The sequence below is a fragment of the Microcaecilia unicolor genome, chromosome 3 (assembly GCF_901765095.1).
Source record: "Microcaecilia unicolor chromosome 3, aMicUni1.1, whole genome shotgun sequence".
NCBI classification, from domain to species: domain Eukaryota; kingdom Metazoa; phylum Chordata; class Amphibia; order Gymnophiona; family Siphonopidae; genus Microcaecilia; species Microcaecilia unicolor.
The window spans coordinates 381,810,593-381,835,093 of NC_044033.1; the positions used below are offsets into that span (position 1 = coordinate 381,810,593).

Sequence of the window (24,501 nt, forward strand, 5' to 3'; positions counted from 1 at the left end):
ACTTCCATCCATATACAGCAGGGGTCCTCAAATCCAGCCCTTGAAGTCCACAACCCAGCTTAGTTTTTCAGGATGTCCACATTGAATATGTATGAGAACAGTTTGCATTCACTGCTTCCACTGCATGCAAATAGATCTTATATTCATTATGAACATCCTGAAACCAGTCTGGATTGTGGACCTTGAGGACTGAATTTGAGGACCCTTGATCTACAGGGTAGGTGATGTGCTAAAATGCTTTTTACCTCTGACAATTCTCTTGAAGATTTCCTTCCCTTTGTATAGATCAATAAAGGAAAATATTGTCCACCAGGGTCACTGCCCAATGCTGAGTTACTGTGGCAGACTCTTGCTTCACAGTAAGTTTTAAGTACTACTTCTACTATTAATCATTTATATAGCGCTGCTAGATGTACTCAGCGCTGCACATATTATATACAGGCACTTTCTCTATCCCTAGAGGTCTCACAATTTAAGTAAAGAAGGAAATTGTGAAATTAACATAGAAACATATGTGGCAAGTCTTTCAAGGGTGCTGGGGACTCATGTAGCTTCCAAATCCTACAGATGTAGGAAGGTGAGACCTTTCCTTAGTAGTAGGTGAGACCTTCAGTAGTACTGCCCATGCTTGCAGGTTTTGCAGTGTCTCTCAACATTTTCTTCAGACACTTCTCCACTCCAAAAATGTAACAGGCAATACAACTTACTGGGTAAATTTGTTGGGACAGACATATAACAAGAACTCAAAAAAATGCAAAAAGATAAAAATAGATACTCACCCCCAAATTCTCTACATGGCGTCCAAAGATGCGTATATAAATCTGTGCATACTGCCGCTTGGTGCACACAAATTATTTTGTTAACAAGCCAATCAGCGCTGATAATTGACCCCTAACAAGCTATTATCAGCACTAATTGGACCTTATTCACACATCCTCCTATGCGTATTCTAGTTTTCCAAGGCACACAACCGAAAAAGGCACAAGATGAGGGGCCATGTCCAAAATGTATGCGCGCTGTTACAGAATCAAGCCTAACTGTGCAGAAACTGGCCGCAGATATGTATGCCTGCTCTGAGCAGGCCTAACTGTTCATGCATACATTGTTTAGTGCTTAAACGTGATTCTATACAACTCACTTTTCAGTGTGGTTTTACTCAAATCTTTCAATGCTGGTTAGATGAGCCTCAAATGTATTGAGGTTCTCAGATGTGCTGGAGGGTTTAGGGTGCTGCTCAGAATTTTGATGTTGGGCCGTACTGTAAACAGCTATATTGTACCTCACATCCCTTACTAGGGGGCTTTGTGTTTAACCCTAGATCTGGGATGTCTACCCTATGCAGTGCTATGGGTCCCTCATTGGAACACTAAAGCATGTCTGTAGACCAGTGGCCTAGTGGTAACAGCTTATGCCTGAGGGTCAAGTGACCAGGGTTTGATTCCCACCTGATCTATAGCTGCTGTGCTACTGTTTTGGGATCAACAACCAGATCTTCCGGGGAAGAGGTGTTTAATGTTCAATATTTGGACTGGGCTACATGGCTGTTTGGTCTTCAGAAGGGTGCCTTAGGTTCTTTGCCAAAGTGACTTTAGAAAGACTTTAGAAAGACTAGCTAGCTCATTTTCGAAAGAGAAGGGCACCCATCTTTTGACACAAATCGGGAGATGGGCGCCCTTCTCGCAAGGCCGCTCAAATCGTCATAATTGAAAGCCGATTTTTTTTGACACCCTTGATGGCTTTCTGTCGCGGGGATGACCAAAGTGCACGGGGGCATGTTGGCAGGGTAGCGAAGGTGGGACTGGGGCGGGACAGGGGCGTGATTAGGAGATGGGCGTCCTCGGCCGATAATGGAAAAAAGAAGGGCAGCCCTGACAAGCACTTGGCCGACTTTACTTGGTCCATTTTTTTTCATGACCAAGCCATGAAAAGATGCCCGAACTGAGCAGATGACAACCAGAGGGAATTGGGGATGACCTCCCCTTACTCCCCAGTGGTCACTAACCCCCTCCCACCATAAAAAACAGATTTAAAATACTTTTTTGCCAGCCTCAAATGCCATACTCAATTCCATCTCAGCACTATACAGGTCCCTGGAGCAGTTGTAGTGGGTGCAGTGTACTTTAGGCGGGTGGACCTGGGGGGGGGGGGTTGGGGGGCTCAGCACCCAAGGTAAGGGAGCTATGCACCTGGAAGCAATTTCTGAAGCCCACTGCAGTGCCCCCTAGGGTGCCTGGTTGGTGTCCTGGCATGTGAGGGGGACCAGTGCACTACAAATGCTGGCTCCTCCCACGACCGAATGGCTTGGATTTGGCCATTTTTGAGATGGGCGTCTTTAGATTCCATTATCGGCGAAAACCAAGGCCGGCCATCTCTAAGGTCGACCCAAATGTTGAGATTTGGGCGTCCCTGACCATATTATCAAAACGAAACATGGACGCTCATCTTGTTTTGATAATATGGTCGGGGACGCCCCTTTACGGGGCCGTCCATAGAAATGGGCGCCCCCCTTCGATTATGCCCCTCCATGTCAACCACAGCAGATCCCTTATCTGGCAGTGAGTTGTGTGGTCATATCCATACAGCATGTCAAATGTGTCCCTTTCAGCCCTCTTTGGGCCTGGGTCCTGCTATCTGGCCACATACCAATGTCTGCCCATGCTCATGTCACATGTTATCTCCTCGTGCAGATGGTCAAGCTGCCCAAGGCCAAGCTCTTGAGGAGGAGGAAAGCCCAGAGCCAGCAGCAGCAGCAGCACTGGGAAGGGAAAAGGCTCACTGAGGGTAGAGGGGAGAGAGGGAGGTAACCCCAAGAGCAGTAGCAGTGGCCTCAGGAGGTGGGGATGACTAAGGGTCCTGGAAGGTAGGGGGTTCACGGATGGCAGCATGCTCTAGAGCAGAGAGAGTATATAGTAACATGAGTAATATAGTAAGTGGCGGCAGATAAAGACCTGAACGGTCCATCCAGTCTGCCCAACAGTCACACTCATTATCAATTCAGGATTAAATCAACAATGAATGTGATATTATAAATTTTATCACTTTATTTCCTTGACGTTTCTGGGACATAGACCATAAAAGTTCGCCTGGCTCTATCCTTATGTTCCACCTACTGGAGTTGCCATCAAAGCCCACTCCAGCCTATCCAAATCCATCTTGTCATTTGCAGGACCCAGATCATAAAATTCTGCCCAGCACTATCCTCGGTTCCAGCTACTGAAGTTGCCATTGAAGCCCTTTCCAGCTTATCCTAAACTGGATTGCCATATACAGACACAGATCTACAAAGTCCACCTGGCACCAGCCTTAGTTCTTTACAGCCGGAGTAGCCATCCGTGTCACTCACACATCCACCCCCTACAGCCATTTAAGGTTTTTTTTAAATTTATTTTTGTTTTCTTCCATCTATTTTTAAATAGAGTTTCTCTCCATTCATCCCATGCCTTTTTGAATTCCGTTACTGTTTTTGTCTCTACCATCTTCCTCAGGAGGGCATTCCAGGCATCGACCACCCTCTCTGTGAGAAAGAATTTCCTGAAATTACTCCTAAGTCTACCACCCCACAACTTCAGCTCATGTCCCCTAGTTTTATCATTTCCCCTTCTCTGGAAGAGATTTGTTTCTATATTAATACCTTTCACATATTTAAACATCTGTATCATATCTCCCTTGTCCCTTCTTTCCTCTAGGCTATACATATTTAGGTCTTCCAGTTTCTTCTCATACGTCTTATGGCGCAAGCCCCATCTCATTTTTGTCGCCTTTCTCTGGACCGCTTCTAGTCTTTTTTTTTTTAAATATATGTTTATTATTTCACATAAACAAGTTCAATACAATATCCAAAACTTCAACTCAGTATACAATCCAAATATGCTGTTGATAACAAATGCTACCCATCCCCTTCCCCCCCCCCCCCCCCGCACCCTACCCCTCTCCCACCCTCCCTCCAGGGTAACAACAGTCAAATTCAACATTTCAGATCAAAGGGGGTCTTCCATCGATCAAACAGAGATCCCTCTCCATTCCATATATGTTGTCCACATTTTGAGAAATCTTACCAACTGTCCCCGCTTCAAAGCTGTCATTTTAGCCATTAAGCAACAATAGTCCACTTTTTTAAAGACTTGATCCACCGTAGGGATCGCTGTTTGTTTCCAGTATCTAGCAATTAATATACGTGCTGCTGTTACTACATGAGAGAGAATACCATGGAGTGAGCGACGTATGCCCTCCACTGGTATGTTAAGTAAACAAAGCTCCGGGCTCGGCGTAAGTGCTATCCCCAGCTTAGTGTGAAGGTGTGATATTAAGTCTGACCAGAACTGCTTTATGGTTGGGCAGTCCCACCATATATGCCAAAATGTACCCCTGGCTCCACAGCCCCGCCAGCAAGTTGAGGCCTCCATGTGAAATATACGTGATATTCTGTGGGGGGTGAGATACCACTGGTATAACATCTTATACCCATTTTCCACCAATGGTGTTGCCACAGAGAAATTCAGTAAAGTTTTATATATACGGGGCCATTTATCCTGCTCATACTGAATGGATAATAGAGTCTCCCATTTAGCAGTATATTGGGACAAGGGGGAAGATTGATGTAAGAGTGCTTTATAAATCCTGGATATGCCACCCCTCCCTGCCCCCGAGCTCATCGCCCGTTCCAGTTCTGTTACTGTCAACAGTAGCTCGTCTTTGGCCTTACGATGCATAAAATCCCTCACCTGCATATAATGAAAGTGGTCTCTATCAGTCAATCCATACTCCTCTTTCAGAGCCTGAAACGACTGACATTTCCCCTCATCCCATAACTGTCCCAACACCCGCAGTGATAGAGCTGACCAATGCCCGTATATTCGTTCTCCTCTACCTGGTGGGAAATCCAGTGCAAATATTATAGGGGTGTTCATATGATATTTCCGTCCCGGGAACCACACTGCTCTGCATCGCGCCCATTTACCACGCTTCTAGTCTTTTTACAGCCTTAGCAAGATACGGCCTCAAAACTGAGCACAATACTCCAGAATGCGGGCTTGTGTGGCCGCCATCTGATCTACAGCATCTTCCAGCCTGGCTTGCCCAACTTCCAGGGCTCTTAGTCACCAGTCAATGGTGTCTTGCATGTACCCCATCTCCTCCAAGACAGCCTCTGTTCCAGTGGCAGGTCAAGGCAGAGGTAGGGCTCCACCTGTGACAGCACCTGCCACTGGAACGACGACATGAGCCTCAGCTCTTTGTCTTGGGGAAGATGGGGATACATGCAGGAGGCCATTGTCCTCTCTGGAAGAGCTATACCCCTCCTGAGGGAGGTCCTGCTGCTCCTGAGATAGTAAAGGGAGGATGGGGTGGGCAGGAAGGGGGGGGGGGTGTTGGGCTTGGGGGACAGTTGCTGCCTCATTCTCCTCATTCTCTCCCTCTTCTTCTTCCTTTTTCTCCTCTCCTCCTTCTTCTTGCTCCCTCTTCCCAAGGGTCTGCCTGAGCCGGCCCAGCAGTAGCCGCTCTGGGGGGTGATGTGGCTGATTGATGACCTACAAAGGCAGGGAACACAGACATAGATTACAGTCATGCAGTTCCTCAATTGTACTCTAAACCATTATAACCACAAAGTGGCAAGGCAGACAATATTATGTGCATGTATCACTGCAATATTACTCACATAGCTCAGCTTGCATTTGGCACCTCATCTCCTGGAGGTAGCCCACCTTCCTCTAGCACAGATAGCACCCCCTTTTTCTCAGGTTCTCTGTCTGTATGGAGACAAGGGGTGAGAGGGAGGAGGTTGACAGGTATATGACAGATGTTTCAGAATAATACATTGTTGTTTGCAGTGGGGGCTTTACATAAGGGAGTAGCATCATGGGGGAAAAGACTGTTGGGGTGGTTTCAGTGATCTCATTCCTAGTTAAGGACATATATGACAACAGATATTTCACACTCATACCTGATCACACCAACGTTTGCGCTATGCATGATTCTATATATGGAACACTCCATTCCCTTTGTGGAATCGCGCTAAGCGTGTGGATTTTTGGGTGCAGATTTTTAGGCACCACTTAAAGTATTTACCCCTCAGTCTCCTTTATGAAGTCTTCCTCTTGGTTCTCTTCTCTGTGAATCAAGGCCTTACCTCTCCTTCTCTTAGTCATCCTAGAAATGCATTAGTAGGACCTCTCATTTCCTCTTCAATCACTTTCTGGAAATTGAAATGACAGTACTTTTCCCCAGTTCCCTTAACTGGTCATAAGCTCTTTACAGTCTTCTAAATTCTCAAAGGTGAGGGAAGCACATATTCAGTTTCCCTCTTTTTTCCACTAGATCCAGGCCTTTGTCAAAACCCAGCACATGAAACCTCACAGCAGCTACTTGATCTATCTTGAGACTGGCTGGAAAAAAGTAGAAATACACAAAAGCTCTGCTCCTAAATTATTCATTTGTTTCATTTACCAAGTCTTGGCTTCACCCTTCATCAGGCCTTAGACGCCTAGCTTCTCAGATCTCAGACAGCTTCTAGGAAGCAGAAAAAGAGGGGAGAAATGACAACTTTCCTTCCAAAGCATTCCCAGTCAATCAGTCCGTCATTTATTTATTTTAATATAGATTTCAAAGACACAAGGCCCTACACGGTATGCCGTATTGATTAACTTCATGTACTGTGTGATGTGATGTTGGTTGCCCGGTTGATGACATGTACTAAAACTGAGTCAAATAGTGCTGTATAAGTAACGTAGAGTTATAAAATGACAGTAAACAAATGCAAGTAAGTTGCGAGAGATGGACAATGGGGAGGATGGTAAGTGGAAGGGGGGGTAAGGGGGGGTAAAATTAAAAAAAACTGTATAGAGATATTGATTCAAGGGTTGGAAAATTGAATTTGTATACTGTTCTTTAACTACAAATTTGTATCCGTTCTGACTTTCTCAATAAAAAAGATTTCAACATAATATAGATTTCAAATCAAAAGAAGGGAAAATGTTTTTATAAAGTCAAAGAATTACAAGAAAAATAACTACTAATACAACCAATTGCAAAAAGTCCATTATCACAAGGAGAACAAGGAGTAGTACCTCACACAATACGTTTTAAGCAATTCAAAAGAATAATCTTCACAAGTCAGACACACAAAAAAGACTTAAGATTCCCACATTTCCAGCAGATGGTTTTCAAACCATACCCATCACAAGTCTTTAAAAACAAGCAATTTATCCAATTGATCTAGGTCAAAGAAAAACTTATTCCTAAGGTGGGCCATAGAAATTTTAGAAAGAAAGAAGGCCCAACAGCTAATATCCTAACCTTCATCTGCAACCTAGCCTTCATTTGCAAGAATGCCTTATGATGCAATTAGGTAGCACTGGCCACATCTGAGAAAATGTGTAACTTCTGACCACAAAGTAGAAAATCCTTTTTTTAAAAAAGTACTTTTCCATAAAATGTTGTTCAGTTCAGAACACATAAAAGTGAAATAAACTGCTGGGGAGTGGCCATCTTAGGTTAAAAGTGGCCAATGTATAGGTATGTACAAATGCTCCCTAGCAGGGAGGGGATTTATTGTTTAGATAGTAGTTCTTTGGTACAATATTAGGAAGCTCAACTATTAAATGTCATAGATCAAATTAATCCTATGAGTTGCTTTAAGAATCATTTAACATCTTTTCATTGATATATTTCTAATCTTAGATCAATGAAGAGGGATAATATAAAATTATAAAGGGAATGGTTATGTACAGATTCTTCTATTGTTAAATTATAGGAAAATGTAAGTCAAAAATTAAGACAGCAAAAAAAGAACTGACATACTGGGTCAGCCCAAAGGTCCATGTAGCCCAGTATTCTGCATCCAACATTAGACAATCCAGGTAACAAGTAACTAGTAGAATCCCAGAGCAGCAAGATTCTATGCTACCGACCTTATGTGACTTTCCAATTGTCAACTTTAATAGCAGTTTATGGAATTTTCCTCCAAAAACTTGTCCAAACCTTTTTAACCCAGATGTGCTAACTTCTTTTTATCACCTCATTGTGCAATAAGTGCCAAAGTTTAACTATTTGTTGAGTGAAAAAATACTTTCTCCTATTTACTTTAAAAGTATTACCATGTAACTTCACAGAGTATCCCCTAATTTTTGTATTTTCAAAGAGTTAACAATTGATTCATGTTTACCCGTTCCACTCTGTTCAAAATTTTACAGATCTCTATCATATCTCCACTCAGCCATCTCTTCTTCAAGCTGAAAAGCCCTAAACCTTTTTAGCCTTTCCTCATATGAGAGTCCCTCCATCTCCATATCATTTTGGTCTCTTTCCAGCTCCACTATATCTTTTTTGAGAACTGGTGACAACATTAGCACCTAATACTCAAGGTGTGAGCTCACCCTGGAGCGATACAGAAGCATTATGATATTCTTTGTTTAATTTTCTGTTCCTTTCCTAATAATTCCTAACATTCTGTTTGCTTTTTTGGCTGACACCACACCTAAATGGGGACTCCTAATGTGGAGCTTAGTATCATATAGCTATAACTTGGGTTATTCTTTCCAATGTGCATCATTTTACTCCTGTGCACATTAAATTTCATCTACCATTTGGATGACCTTTCTTCTAGTCTCCCAAGGTGTACTTAGGAACAACAAACATAGTTTGAAATGTCTATATGCGAATGCCAGGAGCCTAAGAAATAAGATGGGGGAGTTAGAATATATTGCACTAAATGAAAAATTAGATATAATAGGCATCTCTGAGACCTGGTGGAAGGAGGATAACCAGTGGGACACTGTCATACCGGGGTACAAATTATATCGTAGTGATAGGGTGAATCGGATTGGTGGAGGGGTAGCATTGTATATTAACGAGAGCCTTGAATCAAATAGATTGAAAATTCTGCAGGAAGCAAAACACTCCTTGGAATCACTGTGGATTGAAATTCCATGTGCAAAGGGGAAAAGGATAGTGATAGGAGTGTACTACCGTCCGCCTGGCCAGGACGAACAGACGGATGCGGAAATGTTAAAGGAAATCAGGGACGCAAACAAACTGGGCAACACAATAATAATGGGGGATTTCAATTACCCGCATATAGACTGGGGTAATGTAACATCTGTACACGCAAGGGACATAAGATTTCTTGATGAAATCAAGGACAGCTTCATGGAACAGCTAGTTCAGGAGCCGACAAGAGAAGGAAAAATACTAGACTTAGTCCTTAGTGGTGCTCATGATCTAGTGCAGGGGGTAACGATACGAGGGCCGCTTGATAACAGTGATCATAATATGATCGGTTTTGATATTGGCATTGAAGGAAGTGAAACTAGGAAATCAAGTACGCTAGCGTTTAACTATAGAAAAGGTGATTACGACAAAATTAGAAAAATGGTGAAAAAAAGACTGAAAGGAGCAGCTCGCAGAGTAAAAAACTTGCATCAGGCGTGGATGCTGTTTAAAAACACCATCCTGGAGGTTCAGGACAAATATATTCCACGTATTAGAAAAAAGGGAAAAAAGACTAAACGTCAGCCGGCGTGGCTAAACAGTAAGATAAAGGAAATCATTAGAGCCAAAAAACAATCCTTCAGAAAGTGGAGAAGAGAACCAACTGAAAGTAACAGGATAGATCATAAGGAATGCCAAGCCAAATGCAAAGCGGAGATAAGGAGGGCAAAAAAGGACTTTGAGAAGAAATTAGCGTTGGAAGCAAAAATACATAGTAAAAACTTTTTTAGATACATTAAAAGCAGGAAACCGGCCAAAGAGTCGGTTGGGCCGCTGGACGAAAATGGTGTTAAAGGGGCGATCAAGGAGGACAAAGCCGTAGCGGAGAAATTAAATGAATTCTTTGCTTCGGTCTTCACCGAGGAGGATTTGGGGGGGACACCGGTGCCGGAAAGAATATTTGAAGCGGGGGAGTCGGAGAAACTAAACAAATTCTCTGTAACCTTGGAGGATGTAATGGGTCAGTTCAGCAAGCTGAAGAGTAGTAAATCACCGGGACCTGATGGTATTCATCCCAGAGTATTAATAGAACTAAAAAATGAACTTGCGGAGCTACTGTTAGAAATATGCAATCTGTCCCTAAAATCGAGTGTAATACCGGAAGACTGGAGGGTAGCCAATGTTACTCCGATTTTTAAGAAAGGTTCCAGAGGAGATCCGGGAAATTATAGACCGGTGAGTCTGACGTCGGTGCCGGGCAAGATGGTGGAGGCTATTATTAAGAATAAAATTGCAGAGCATATACAAAAACATGGACTGATGAGACAAAGTCAGCACGGATTTAGTGAAGGGAAGTCTTGCCTCACCAATCTAATGCATTTTTTTGAGGGGGTAAGCAAACATGTGGACAATGGGGAGCCGGTTGATATTGTATATCTGGATTTTCAGAAGGCGTTTGACAAAGTGCCGCACGAAAGACTCCTGAAGAAATTGCAGAGTCATGGAATCGGAGGTAGGGTATTATTATGGATTAAGAACTGGTTGAAAGATAGGAAGCAGAGAGTAGGATTGCGTGGCCAGTATTCTCAGTGGAGGAGGGTAGTTAGTGGGGTCCCGCAGGGGTCTGTGCTGGGTCCGTTGCTTTTTAATGTATTTATAAATGACCTAGAGATGGGAATAACTAGTGAGGTAATTAAATTCGCCGATGACACAAAATTATTCAGGGTCGTCAAGTCGCAGGAGGAATGTGAACGATTACAGGAGGACCTTGCGAGACTGGGAGAATGGGCGTGCAAGTGGCAGATGAAGTTCAATGTTGACAAGTGCAAAGTGATGCATGTGGGTAAGAGGAACCCGAATTATAGCTACGTCTTGCAAGGTTCCGCGTTAGGAGTTACGGATCAAGAAAGGGATCTGGGTGTCGTCGTCGATGATACGCTGAAACCTTCTGCTCAGTGTGCTGCTGCGGCTAGGAAAGCGAATAGAATGTTGGGTGTTATTAAGAAGGGTATGGAGTCCAGGTGCGCGGATGTTATAATGCCGTTGTATCGCTCCATGGTGCGACCGCACCTGGAGTATTGTGTTCAGTACTGGTCTCCGTATCTCAAAAAAGATATAGTAGAATTGGAAAAGGTACAGCGAAGGGCGACGAAAATGATAGTGGGGATGGGACGACTTTCCTATGAAGAGAGGCTGAGAAGGCTAGGGCTTTTCAGCTTGGAGAAGAGACGGCTGAGGGGAGATATGATAGAAGTGTATAAAATAATGAGTGGAATGGATCGGGTGGATGTGAAGCGACTGTTCACGCTATCCAAAAATACTAGGACTAGAGGGCATGAGTTGAAGCTACAGTGTGGTAAATTTAAAACGAATCGGAGAAAATGTTTCTTCACCCAACGTGTAATTAGACTCTGGAATTCATTGCCGGAGAACGTGGTACGGGCGGTTAGCTTGACGGAGTTTAAAAAGGGGTTAGATAGATTCCTAAAGGACAAGTCCATAGACCGCTATTAAATGGACTGGAAAAATTCCTCATTTTTAGGTATAACTTGTCTGGAATGTTTTTACGTTTGGGGAGCGTGCCAGGTGCCCTTGACCTGGATTGGCCACTGTCGGTGACAGGATGCTGGGCTAGATGGACCTTTGGTCTTTCCCAGTATGGCACTACTTATGTACTTATGTACTAAGGTTCTCCTGCAATTTCACATAGTCTGCATGCAATTTCACAGCTTTGGATAGTTTTGTGTCATCTGCAAATTTGATCACCTCAGACATTATTCCCATTTTTAGATCATTTATAAATATGCTAAAAGGCATTGGTCCCAGTACAGATCCCTGTGGCACTTTACTATTCACCTTTCTCCATTGAAAGGATTGGCCATTTAACCATACTTTCTGTTTTCTATCTTTTAACTAGTCCCTAATCCACAACAGACCATTACCTCCTATCCCATGGCCTTTTCATTTTCTCAAGAGTCTCTCATGAGAGAATTTGTCAAAAGCTTTCTCAAAATCTAGATACACTATATCAACTGGCTCCCCCTTATCCACATATTTATTCAAGCTTAAAAAAAAGTAAGAACTTGGTAAGGCAAGGCTTTCTTTGGCTGAATCCATGTTGACGCTTTCCTATTAAACTGTTTGTCTATGAAAGAAGTATTGTGCTCAGAAGATTTAACAGGGGCAGGGGGTATTCTGTTTCAACTAGCTAATTCTTTAAGAATACCAGTTCTCTCATTGAGGAGGATATTGAACCTTCTGCTGCTGAACTCATGGTATACTTTCAGGATAATATTACCCAAATTAGATCTTCTCTTCCATTTATGATTAATATTCAGCAGCTTTATCAAACTCAAAAAGATAATGGCCCCTTTGAAAACATTCCAACAGACAAATGTTGGACTAATTTTGAATCTGTCTTTTGATGATTTACTTAATTTGGTTCATAGATTCATGTAAAGGTTATTGTGACCTAGATCTTTGTCCAAAATATTTATTCAAATATTTACCTAAAGAAGGAATCACTTGCCTCTTATTATTTCTTAAATTTATTACTTCAACGAGATAGCTTTTCCTAATGCAATGGGATTGATTACATTTACTCCGTTAAAAGATGTAAAGGTAGATGCTCAATTACATTCTAATTATAGATCAGTAGTTAGCATTCCTTTCTTAGCTAAACTCATGGAGGCAATAGTAGCTTCTCAACTTCAAGAGTGTCTATAGAAGTTTAATATTTTATACTCCAAACAATCTGGATTTAGAAAAGATTATAGTACTGAAACTTGTTTATTAGCTTTGATTTAAAAACTTAGATTAATCTTAGACAAGGGTAAGACTGTATTATTAATGCAACTTGACTTGAGTGCAGCATTTGATCTTGTAGATCATGATATAATGTAGGTATTGCTGGCCATGTATTGCAGTGGTGACTATGAATGGGAACAGTTCTGACCATGGAGATCTATCTCAGTTTGGTGTTCCACAGTGATCTCCATGGTCTCCTACCTTATTTCACATGTACAAGAAATCATTAAGGAATTTATTGCAATCTTTGAGTCTCTTCTGTTACTTTTAGGCTGACAATATTCAAATTGTCTTTCCAATTACATCCACACATCATGATACATGTAATAGTTTATCAAGAAGTTTGCTTAAAATTTCAGAATGGATGACAAATCACCATATAAAATTGAATGCTGCTAAAATTGATTTTATAGGTAGGAGATAAAAATTACCCAGTTCCTGAAATCCTATACCTATATTGGATGGTAATGAAATACTTTTATAGACCTCTACACAAATTTTAGACATTACCCTTGACTCATCCTTACCATTTGATAAACAGATCAAACAACGATCAGTAAAGCATCAGTAATAAGAACCAGGAAGCCTTCAAATCTGTGAGCGTGTGAAGACCATACTAGTCCTGCCTTTCTGACACATTCTATGTCAGAGGGGCATGGGACCAGGAGGACATTCACAAGCACTTAGACTTAAAAGGCTACCTAGCTGTTATCACTGGTGCTTTGTTCATTGCTGCTTTGAGCCTGGAGGCACTTCAGTGGTGATGGCAGCAGAAGGGAGGGAGAGACAGGGAGCAATGTTTGACTGGAGGTGGAGAGAAATAAGGGGTGATAATGGATGTGTGGAGAGAGGGAAGAAAGTAGGGGCAATGCTGGATGTGGGAACTGGAGAGAAGAGAAAAGGGATATGCTGGACTGGGGAAGGAGGAGGGACTAAAAAGAAAATGGAGATGCTGGATCAGAAGCAGGAAGGAGAGGAAGGGAAAAGAAAGATGCTAGACTAGGAAGGGGAGGGAAGAAAAAAGTGAAATGCTGGACACAGAAGGAGAGAGAAAGCGGGAGGAGGGCACTGACTTATAGGTTTCAGGGAAATTCAATAAACCTTACCACCAGCCCACTTTGGCCCCCCTGAGGAAAAGGGAAATACTACTGATAGGTGATTTTATTATGCCAGATGTCAATTGGGGCATTCCTGCTGTGGGATCGTCTAGAAGCAGAGAGATCTTGGATTCTCTACAGGAATTGTTTTAGCAGTGGGTAACAGAACCAACATGGAGTGGAGCTAATCTAGACAAAGTGCTTACAAACAGGGACAATGTTTCTGATGTTATGGTGGGAGATCGTTTGGCATCTAGTGATCACTGAATGGTGTGGTTGAATATTAAGACAAAGGAGGAGAGGGTGGTCCTAGATTTCAAAAGAACTAACTTTGCTGAGATGAGGGAATTTCTCAAGGAAGAGTTAGTTGGATGGGAACAGCTGAAGGAAGTAGAACAGTAGTGGGCAAAGCTAATAGGAAACATCTTAAAAGTGACAAACCTTTAAGTTAGTAAACTACATAAAACTAAGAGGAAAAGAAGACCACTCTGGTTCCCCAATGTAATAGCTGAAAAGATAAGGGAAAGAGGATTAGCCTTCATATATTACAAGAGGGCTCAGAAAGAGGACGACAGGTAGAGATATCTGGAAAAGCTAAGAGAAGCAGGAAAAGCTGTCAGGAAAGCGAAGGGGCAAATGGAAGAAAAGATAGCCAACACGATAAAATTGGGGGGAAAACATTTTTCAGATATATAACTGACAGAGGAAGTGCCACAACAGCACTGAGAGTCTCAAAGCTTAGGGGGAGGAATATGTACAAGTTAATAAGGATAAAGCTGAACTGCTTAACAATTAGTTCTGTCCTGTTTTCATGGATGAAAGGCCTGGAGTAGGACTGCAGAAATGAAATGTTAATGAGGATGGATGTATGGTAGACCGGGACCGATTCTTAGAAGACTGTGTTCGTGAAGAGCTAGCTAAAATAAAAGTAGACAAAGCGATGGGGCCTGATGAAATACATCCGAGGGTGCTCGTTGATATTCTGGCAGCTCCACTGTCAGACCACTTCAATGCTTCCTTAGAATCTAGAGTGGCCCCGGAGGACTGGAGGAGGGTGATTGTTGTCCCTCTGTACAAGAGCAGAAGTAAGGAAGAGGTTGAGAATTACAGACCAGTCAGTGTGACCTCAGTGGTGAGTAGACTAATGGAAATGCTTCTAAAGCAGAGGATCATGAGGTTTCTAAAATCAAATGGCCTGCAGGACCTGAGGCAGCATGGCTTCACTAGAGGCAGGTCATGTCAGATGAATCTGATTGGCATCTTTGACTGGGTGACCGAACACTTGGATGCGGGAGGGGTGCTAAATGTGGTGTACTTGGATTTTAGCAAAGCTTTTGACAAAGTTCAGCACAGGCAACTGATTAATAAACTGAATGCCCTCGGTATGGGACCTAAAGTGACTGACTGGGTTAAAAACTGGTTAAATGGGAGGAGACAGAGGGCAGTGGTAAACAGAGCTTGCTCCAAGGAAAAGGATGTTATCAGTGGTGTTCTGCAGGGATTGGTCCTAGGGCCGGCTCTTTTTAACATCTTTGTGATTGATATTGAGGAAGGGCTGTCTAGTAAGGTTTGTCTCAAAAGAAGAGCGGGACTTGGGGGTGACTGTGTCCAAAAACCTTAAGGTGGCCAAGGAAGAAGAAAAGGCGATGGTCAAAGCCAGAAGGATGCTTGGGTGTGTAAAGAGAGGGATGACTAGCAGGAAAAAAAGAGGTGATAATGCCTTTGTATCTCTGGTGAGGCCCCACTTAGGGTATTGCATGCAATTCTGGAGACAGCATCTACGGAAAGATATAAATAGGATGGAGTCGGTCCAGAGGGCGGCTTCCAAATTGGTAAGTGTTCTCGGTCATAAAACATATAGCGATAGGCTCATGAACCTCAATATGCATACGCTGGAAGAGAGGCGGAAGAGAGGAGATTTTATAGACATTTAAATACCTCAGTGGCATTAATATACAGGAGGTGAGCCTTTTTCAAATGAAGGAAAACTAGAATGAGAGAGTATAGGATGAAGTTAAGAGGAAATAGGAAGAATCTACTCTTTCACGGAAATGGTGGTGGATGCATGGAATGACCTCCTGGTGGAGGTCGTGGAGACAATGACTGTGTCAGAATTTAAGAAAGCATGGGATAGACACATGGGATCCCTTAGGGAAAGGAGGAGTAAGTGTTTACTGTGGAAGGGGCAGAGTGGATGGGTCATTTGGCCCTTATCTGCTGTCATGTTTCTATGTTTCTGAGATCATCAGATATGATCATCATGAGATCCTGCTCTTGTTTTATGCACAGAAATCACCCTCTATACTGTACAACTCCCTTGAAATTTTATAGCCTAACTCATTAATGCAAATTTTAGCATTAGATCCTAGCTATCAAACTCTAGACCAATACTTCCCAACCTGTGTGTAATAGTGCCCTGGAACGCCTTCAGACTTCATCGGGTGTGCCACTTTCTGTGGTGTTGGTCTAGATCTAAGCATTGGGCAGTGATGCCTTTTTCTGTGGCAAAGTCATCACTGCCCAATGCTTAGATATAGACCAACACTTGGATCTTCTCTTAGCACAATGCAGCATTAAGAGAAATCAGCATTGGTGCTTAAATGTGCAAGGAGTGCCTTTCTGAGCACATGTGAACTGACACATGCATCTGAAACCAAAAATGTGGGAATTAAAAGGCATTATATAGGATGCAGATAACCAAGCCTTGCTTTGTGCAGCACTCACATTGCAAAGAGCACCTCCACCTTGTCCCCCTGTGCACCTCCACCTTGTCTTTCTCCTAAGCCTCCTCTTTTGAGTCCTTCCAGCCTCTGATAGGACTTTCAAGTGCTTTTCAGTTTGCACTATGAGTCATATGAGGATGGTTTTCAATGCAACATATTTTAAAATGTTGATGTGCTTTGGACTTAGAAAGGTTGGGAAACGCTACTCTAGGCTATTCCTTAAGCTTTGATAGATTCCTCCCTCATGTTTTGCACATCATCCACAATGTTTATCCGGTGGCAGATTTTGGTACCATAAGCCTTCCACAATGTCATTTAGAAAATATTGAAACATAACTGGATCAAGGATGAATCACTGCAACACCACACTAGTAGTGCCCTTTTCCTTGGAATGAACTCTGTTTACCATTACCCTTTCTCCAATTCAACAAGTTTCTAATCCAGTCAGTCAGTTTTGAACCAATACCCTCAAGAGCATTCCGTTTTTTTTAATGTTGCCTGTTTTGTAGCTCAAGGTGAGTTACATTCATGCACAGCAAATATTTCCTTGTCCCCATAGGGCTTAAATACACACACCACATCCAGCCAAAGAAATTGATCCATTTCGTTTTACAAGACCTACCTCTGGTAAAATCATGCTGCTTTGGATCCTATAATCCAATGGATTCCAAAAAATGCACCATCCTCTGTCTCAGAAGGAATTCTTTCACACAAAAGAAGTCAAACTAACCACTTGTAGTTCAGAGCCTCCTCCTTACTTCCATGTTTGTGAAGAGGAATCACATCTTTTCACCTCCAGCCCTCTGGAACCACATCCAACTCTAAAGAAGCACGAAATGGTCAGACGGCAAAGCTCCAGAATTTCCCTATGTTCCCCGAATACCCTTAAATGTAGCCCATCGAGGTTCATCATTTTGTCTATGTTTAATTTAGCTAGTCCTTCATAAACACAATCTTCTTTCACTTCCATTCCTACTTGTGCCTTTTTTCTGTGGTACTACTCTAGTCTGCTATACGTATAATTTTCACTGGCACAAAGAGGATACTGCTAAGAGAGAGTAAAAATTCTGACATTTCACTCCAACACTATTGGGATACTTTTTTTTTAAATTACATTTGTACCCTGCGCTTTCCCACTCATGGCAGGCTCAATGTGGCTTACATATTATATACAGGTACTTATTTGTACCTGGGGCAATGGAGGGTTAAGTGACTTGCCCAGAGTCACAAGGAGCTGCCTGTGCCTGCAGTGGGAATTGAACCCAGTTCCCCAGGACCAAAGTCCACCACTCTAACCACAAGGCCACTCCGGGCAGAGTATTGGCATTCCACCTAATTATATGGTTAGCCAGTGACAATCAGCCACTATCCATCTGGGGCGTAGCCACGGGTGGGCCCGGGTGGGCCTGGGCCCACCCAATTTGGGGTCAGGCCCGCCCAGCAGCACAGCGATTCTGGAGGCTCCGGTCCCCATCATCATCTATTCCCCCGTGGCGTGCCGCAACTTTCATCCCCATCTTCCCTCACCCTCGCAGGCCCGCCCAGCAGCGATTTCGATCGCAGGCAGCTCCTTCGGCTCGTACACGCTGCCTGCCGGCTGCCGCTCAAATCTCCTTGCAGCTACTAGCAGCGCTAACCCGGAAGCTCAGAGGAGAGGTTTCCGAGTTAGCGCTGCTAGTAGCTGCAAGGAGATTTGAGCGGCAGCCGGCAGGCAGCGTGTACGAGCCGAAGGAGCTGTCTGCGATCGAAATCGCTGCTGGGCGGGCCTGCGAGGGTGAGGGAAGATGGGGTGAAAGTTGTGGCACGCAACGGGGCAAGGGATGATGGGGAAAAGATGTTGGAATGGGGGAGGGAAGACGGGGACAGCAGCTGCACGGGGGGGGAAGGGAAGAAGATGGAAGGAAAGATGCTGCACAGGGAGGAGGGAAGATGGAATGATGAGGCATGGTGGGTGGGGGAGAAGCTGCATGGGGAAGAAGGGAGAGATCCACTAAAGGGGTGGAGGGGTCAGGAAGGGAGAAGTCTTGGCTGCATATGAGGTGGAGGAGAGGGAGACATGCTGCATAGAGAGGGGATAGGTGGTGAGAGTGGAAAATATGTTAAACATAGGGGTGGAGAGGAGGGCAAAATGGTGGGCATAGGGGTGGAGGGAAGGGAGAAATGTTAGACATGCTGGTAGAGGGGAGGAAGGTAGATATGCTGTATGGGAAGGGGAGAGAGACGTTGGACAGTGGGAATGAGAGGGGGAGATAGACATGGGGGTGGATGAGAGGTACACAGTAGATGGTGAGGGGGGGAATGCTGGGCCATGGGGGAGAGGACTACTACTATTACTATTTAACAGGAATGAAGAGAGAAGGGGCAGGAAAATATAAGGCTACCATGGTGGGGTGGGGAAGGGATCAGATGCTGGTTAGAAGGGTGGAGGGAGAAGATGATGGGAATGGTGGAACCCTGTGGGAGAGGGTAAGAGGGGGAGGAGGGGGTGGCAAGGAAATGAATGAGAGATAGTGATTACAGAGGGTAGAAATATGGTAATGGGGAGTAGATTAAAGATAAAAGAGAAAGTAGGGATGGGGAGGAGTAAGATGGGGAATGGGAGAGCTAGTGGGTGAAAGAAGAAAATGGAAATTTGATAGGTAGTTGAAAAGTAAAAAGGAGACAAAGAAGGGTGAGAGAGAGGCAGAAAAGAGCTACAAAGGAATGACCAACATGTCAGAGGCAGGAATATTGAGGGAACAGACAGGAGAGAGGAGAAAAGACAAATGGACTACAGCCACTTGAAGAAGAATTAGCAGACGGCAGAGAGGAAAGCAGAAAAGAGAAATTGGAACCAGCAAGATGGAAAAATAAAATGTCCAGACAACAAAGGTAGAAACAAAGCATTTTATTTCAAATGTTTTAAATGGAATATGTTAGCTTTTGGAAATGTGCACAGGAAATGTCTTTGTATTGTGTTCTGTAGAAAAGGAAATGCATGTTTTGTGTCTCCAGTGTTGCAGTAATGCTATGTTTAACTTCTTGGGGTTCCTTTTCAATTTTTGTCTAAATATTTTTATTTCTAATTTGTGATCCCTTGTTCTGTGTTTGGTGAGGTTCTGTTGGTGTGATAGTAATGGCAGGTGGAAAATTGGAAGGGAGGCAAAGAGGAGAGGGAATCGGGGAGGGGAGCCCTCCTTTATTTTCTGACCTGGGCCAAGTAGGTCTTACAACAGTCCTAACCCTTGCTGTATAGCTGGTGAGGATTCCCAGGCATCCCCAGCTAAGGACTTCCTCCAAAGGCGGCCAGAACTCCCTTCTACCAAGCTCTGGCAACAGCATCCTTGAGCCATCGACAGCTAAGCATGTGTGGGGTGCTGGCATCAGTGGCTTAGGGTCATTGCTACTGCCTGCCAAGCTTGGTAAAAGAGAGTTCTGGTCACCTTCAGAGAAAGTCTTCAGCTGACTGAGCTTGAGGATCCTCATTAGCTAAAGTATTTATATTTTGAGGTGGAGGTAGGGTGGAGCAGAGAAAATTTTGTGCCCACCCACTTTGGGCTCAGGCCCACCCAAAACTGGCTGTCTGGCTACGCCACTGCTATCCATACAGATAAGCAGTTCAAGTTACAACAGGAAAAGGCCTAAATTAAAATGCTTAGTTATATGGAAAGTGGCTGAATATCCCTGGTTAGCCATATAGTAGTGGCAGTCACTGCTGCATATGTATAAATCAGTACTGCCATGTCTATGGGAAGCAATGCTGAATACACATGAAATATTTAAATGCCATAGCTGGTGTAAAAAAAAACCCAAAAACCAATGACCGCACGGTTTAAATATTGATGTGTTAGTTTTTAGAGTGATGTATTTGCTGGAAAAGTCAACTTTTCAAGTGACAATAGTGTTATTGCTCATTAGAACATAGACCCCCATGGTGTATTAGATTAAAGCAATATAATATTACACTGCATTATTATTAATAAGTTGATAAAATATATTTCTATAAATGATCAATCATTTTCATCAAGTCTTGGTATTTTAGCTGCAATGCCAAACCAATTTTGTTTCTTCTATGCTTATATTCATGGGGCTTATCTGGTCATCCTACCTGAGATCCTGCTAACTCCCAGCATACTGTTTTTATTACAGAAGTGGCCAATGAGATCACGTCTATATGCTGGAGCTCTGGGGAGCAGCCTATCTGGAGTTCCTACAGCTGGCAAGGAATAGATCAAATCAAAAGATTATCATAAGAATTCGGAGGAAGCAGAGACATCCTAGAAAAGGTTCAGCCAGTCTCTAGAAAGATACAGATGGTTCCTTGTCTAGTGTCTCAACTAGCAATCTGAGGAATGAAGGTTCCGTCCATTAACCACCACGTCTGTAAATTATTTTCTCTCTTTCTGTGGAATATTCACATTTAATATTAAGCTCTCCTAGGACCTTATTAATTCTTCCTGTATCCAGAAGACTGTTCCATTATTGCATTTTATACAATTGTTTGTTGTTACCAGACTCAAAATATGCCAATCCAATGTTCCTTAATTTTTGGCATGGATTTGTTAAACACAGAATTTATAAAGAGTTGATGTAGTCCTTCAAAGGATTTTCAATATTACTTTTCCAAGTGGATGTTGGTGAACAGAATGCCTGCCAAATTAGTGATCCTTGGAAGAGAAAGAAACAGAAATGAACTACTCCCCCATCTCATCTTCTCCCCCACAGCCTCATGATTACTGTTGAACATTTCCTACAGGTGTCTTAGTTATAAGTAGAATCTGCAGAGATCTTTACTTTTTTTTTTTTTTTTGCTGATTTCTGCAGTTGCTGCAAACTGTTATTTGTTGACCTGAAGATTATTCCTTAGCTCCCCTAGCTTTCCTAATAGTGTAGTTTTGATAAATATCTCCCTTTTCAAACACTCTATTGAAATGCAAAGTTTAACTATACCAGAGACTTACAAAAGTTCAGTTTGTTTACAAATGCTTAATCAATGCTGTAATAATTGAAGAAAATTCCACAAAGGGCAGAGGCTTTTAGTTAATACATTTTGTCTTTATTTCCTAAGGTGCTGGTATATTAATCCACTATTCAACCTTACATACATCTTAAAATGTTTTGGATATGAATATTACAAAATGAAGGGTATTATAATAAATAAACACAAATATCCATGACTTATCACAATGGTTTTTCCAAACAATTTACCAGGCCAGCATTCCAGTTCTGCTTAGGACTGTGTGATGCATTTTCAATTATCTCTCACGTAACTGCTCATCAATTTCCTTTCCCCAGAATCTCTGACACACTTCGCACCCAGCAGATGCTCAACTACTTCTCACCCAACAGTTACCCCTCCCTGTATGGCAGGCTTGGTCTTGGCTCACCCTACAGACATTCTATCTAAATCTGTGCATTGGCTGCTCTTAGGAAATGATGACACTCATTCAGTACTATAAAAGCACAGCAGCTGCAGTACTTGAGGAAGAAAAATCAATGCAAATAAAAAGTGGAAACTTATATAAAAGTTCTTTCCCCCATCATTACAATATTGTGATCCTTGCTCAACCCAGTCCTTGGGACACACCTAGCCAGTCAGGTCATGAAGATATCCATAATAAATATTCAAAAGATAAATTTGAATGTACTACCCCCACCGTATGCATATTCATTGTAGGTAAATTGAAAACCTGGCTGGCTAGGGGTTTGAGGATTGGGTTGAGAACCACTGGTCTAGACCATTGTGAACTGTATTTCTGGCTCTCACAAAGAGCGAAGGTGGAGAACAAGAGGGTGAAAAACATAACACAAATGGTTATATATCTAGTCAGATAATTAAAGAAAAGATATGCCATTAATTCAGGCACAGCTTAAGTGACTCACTGTTCTAAAATTCTAGTTCATAGTATCAAAACATAGTGTAACTGTAAAGAATGTTAGCCTGAAATACGGCACTGACATGACCCTTTTCTCTGGAGTCTTGCTCTCCTCATGACCCAGTATTGACAGGGAAAAGCTCTGTACTGTTAAAAGCTCATAAAATGGCATTCTCTGGAAATGGGTTTAGTTTAGAGATTTTCCTAAATTTTCAGATAAGAACATAAGAATATAAGTATTTCCATACTGGGACAGACCAAAGGTCCATCAAGCCCAGCATCCTGTTTCCACCAGTGGCCAATCCAGGTCACAAGTACTTGGCAGGATCCCAAAACAGTACAATACATTTTATGCTGCTTATCCTAGAAATAAGCAGTGGATTTTCCCCAAGTCCATTTTAATAACTGTTTATGGATTTTCTTTTAGGAAGCTATCCAAACCTTTTTTAAACCCCGCTAAGCTAATTGCTTTTACTACATTCTCTGGCAATGAATTCCAGAGTTTCATTGCACGTCCTTCTCCCAGGGATGCCACATCGGCATAATCGAAAGCCGATTTAGGATGTCTCCAACTGCAGTCCGTCGCAAGGATGGTCAAAGTTCAGGGGGCCGTGTCGGAGGTGTAGCGAAGCCGGGACTTGGGCGTGCCTAACACTTGGACATCCTTGACCCATAATCGAAAAAAACAAGGATGTCCCTTACGAACACTTGGATGTTTTCACCCGGACCTGTTTTTCTTACGACTAAGGCACAAAAAGGTGCCTGAAATGACCAATCACCGAAGGGAATCGGGGATGACCTCCCCTTACTCCCCCAGTGGTCACTAACCCCCTCCCACCCTCGAAAAACATCTTTAAAAATATGTCGTGCCAGCCTCTATGCCAGCCTCAGATGTCATACTCAGGTCCATGACAACGCACGCAGGTCCCTTGAGCAGCTTTACTAGGTACTGCAGTGCACTTCAGGCAGGCGGACCCAGGACCATCCCCCCCTACCTGTTTAGTTTGTGGAGGAAACAGTGAGCCCTCCAAAACCCACCACAAACCCTCTGTACCCACATCTAGGTGCCCCCCTTCACCCGTAAGGGCTATGGTAGTGGTGTACAGTTGAGGGTAGTGGGTTTTGGGGGGGCTCAGCACACAAGGTAAGGGAGCTATGTACCTGGGAGCATTTTCTGAAGTCCACTGCAGTATCCCCTAAGGTGCTCAGTTGGTGTCCTGGCATGTCAGGGGGACCAGTGCACTACAATGCTGGCGCCTCCCATGACCAAATGGCTTGCATTTGGTCGTTTTTGACATGGACGTCTTTGGTTTCGATAATCAGAAACATCCATGTCTAGGGACATCCAAATCTAGGAACGGCAAAATTTAAGGATTTGGACGTCCCTGATGGTATTTTCGAAACAAAAGATGGATTTCCATTTTGTTTCGAAAATACGGGTTTCCCCGCCCCTAGATTTCTCCATTCTGCAAGGACGTCCAAATCACAACTCGGACGTCCCTTTCGAAAATGCTCCTCCACATCTTTTTTGAGATGCGGTTACCAGAATTGCACACAATATCCGAGGTGGGGTCGCACCATGGAGCAATACAAAGGCATTATAATGTTCCCGTTTTTGTTTTCCATTCCTTTCCTAATAATACCTAACATTCTATTTGCTTTCTTAGCTGCTGCTGCACACTAAGCAGAGGGTTTCAATGTATTATCATCGATGACGCCCAAATCCCTTTCCTGGTTGATGACTCCTAATGTGGAACTTTGTATTACGTAGCTATAGTTCAGGTTCCTTGCTTACATTAAACGTCATCTACCATTTTGATGCCCAGTCTCCCAGTCTCGTAAGGTCCACTTGTCATTTTTCACAATCCTCTTGTGATTTAACAACTTTGAATAACTTTGTGTCATCAGCAAATTTATTTACCTCACTAGTTATTCCCATCTCTAGATCATTTACAAATATGTTAAAAAGCAGCGATCCCTTCACAGACCCCTGGGGAACCCCACTATCTACTCTTCTCCATTGAGAAAACTGACCATTTAATCCTACTCTCTGTTTTCTATCTTTTAACCAGTTTTTAATCCACAATAGATCACTAC

The 24,501-nt window shown here is 43.0% G+C and overlaps 1 protein-coding gene across 1 annotated transcript in view; it reads left to right on the top strand.

The window, feature by feature from the left end:
* Window positions 1-21,666, top strand: part of LOC115467011 (transcription factor 23-like) — a 29,447-nt gene extending 7,781 nt beyond the window's left edge. Inside the window, exon 3 of the mRNA XM_030198644.1 lies at window positions 20,678-21,666. Within this exon, the coding sequence (XP_030054504.1) occupies window positions 20,678-20,758 (81 nt within the window). The 3' untranslated portion in view covers window positions 20,759-21,666. The remainder of the gene's footprint in view (window positions 1-20,677) is intronic.
* The last annotated feature ends 2,835 nt before the right edge of the window (window positions 21,667-24,501 follow it).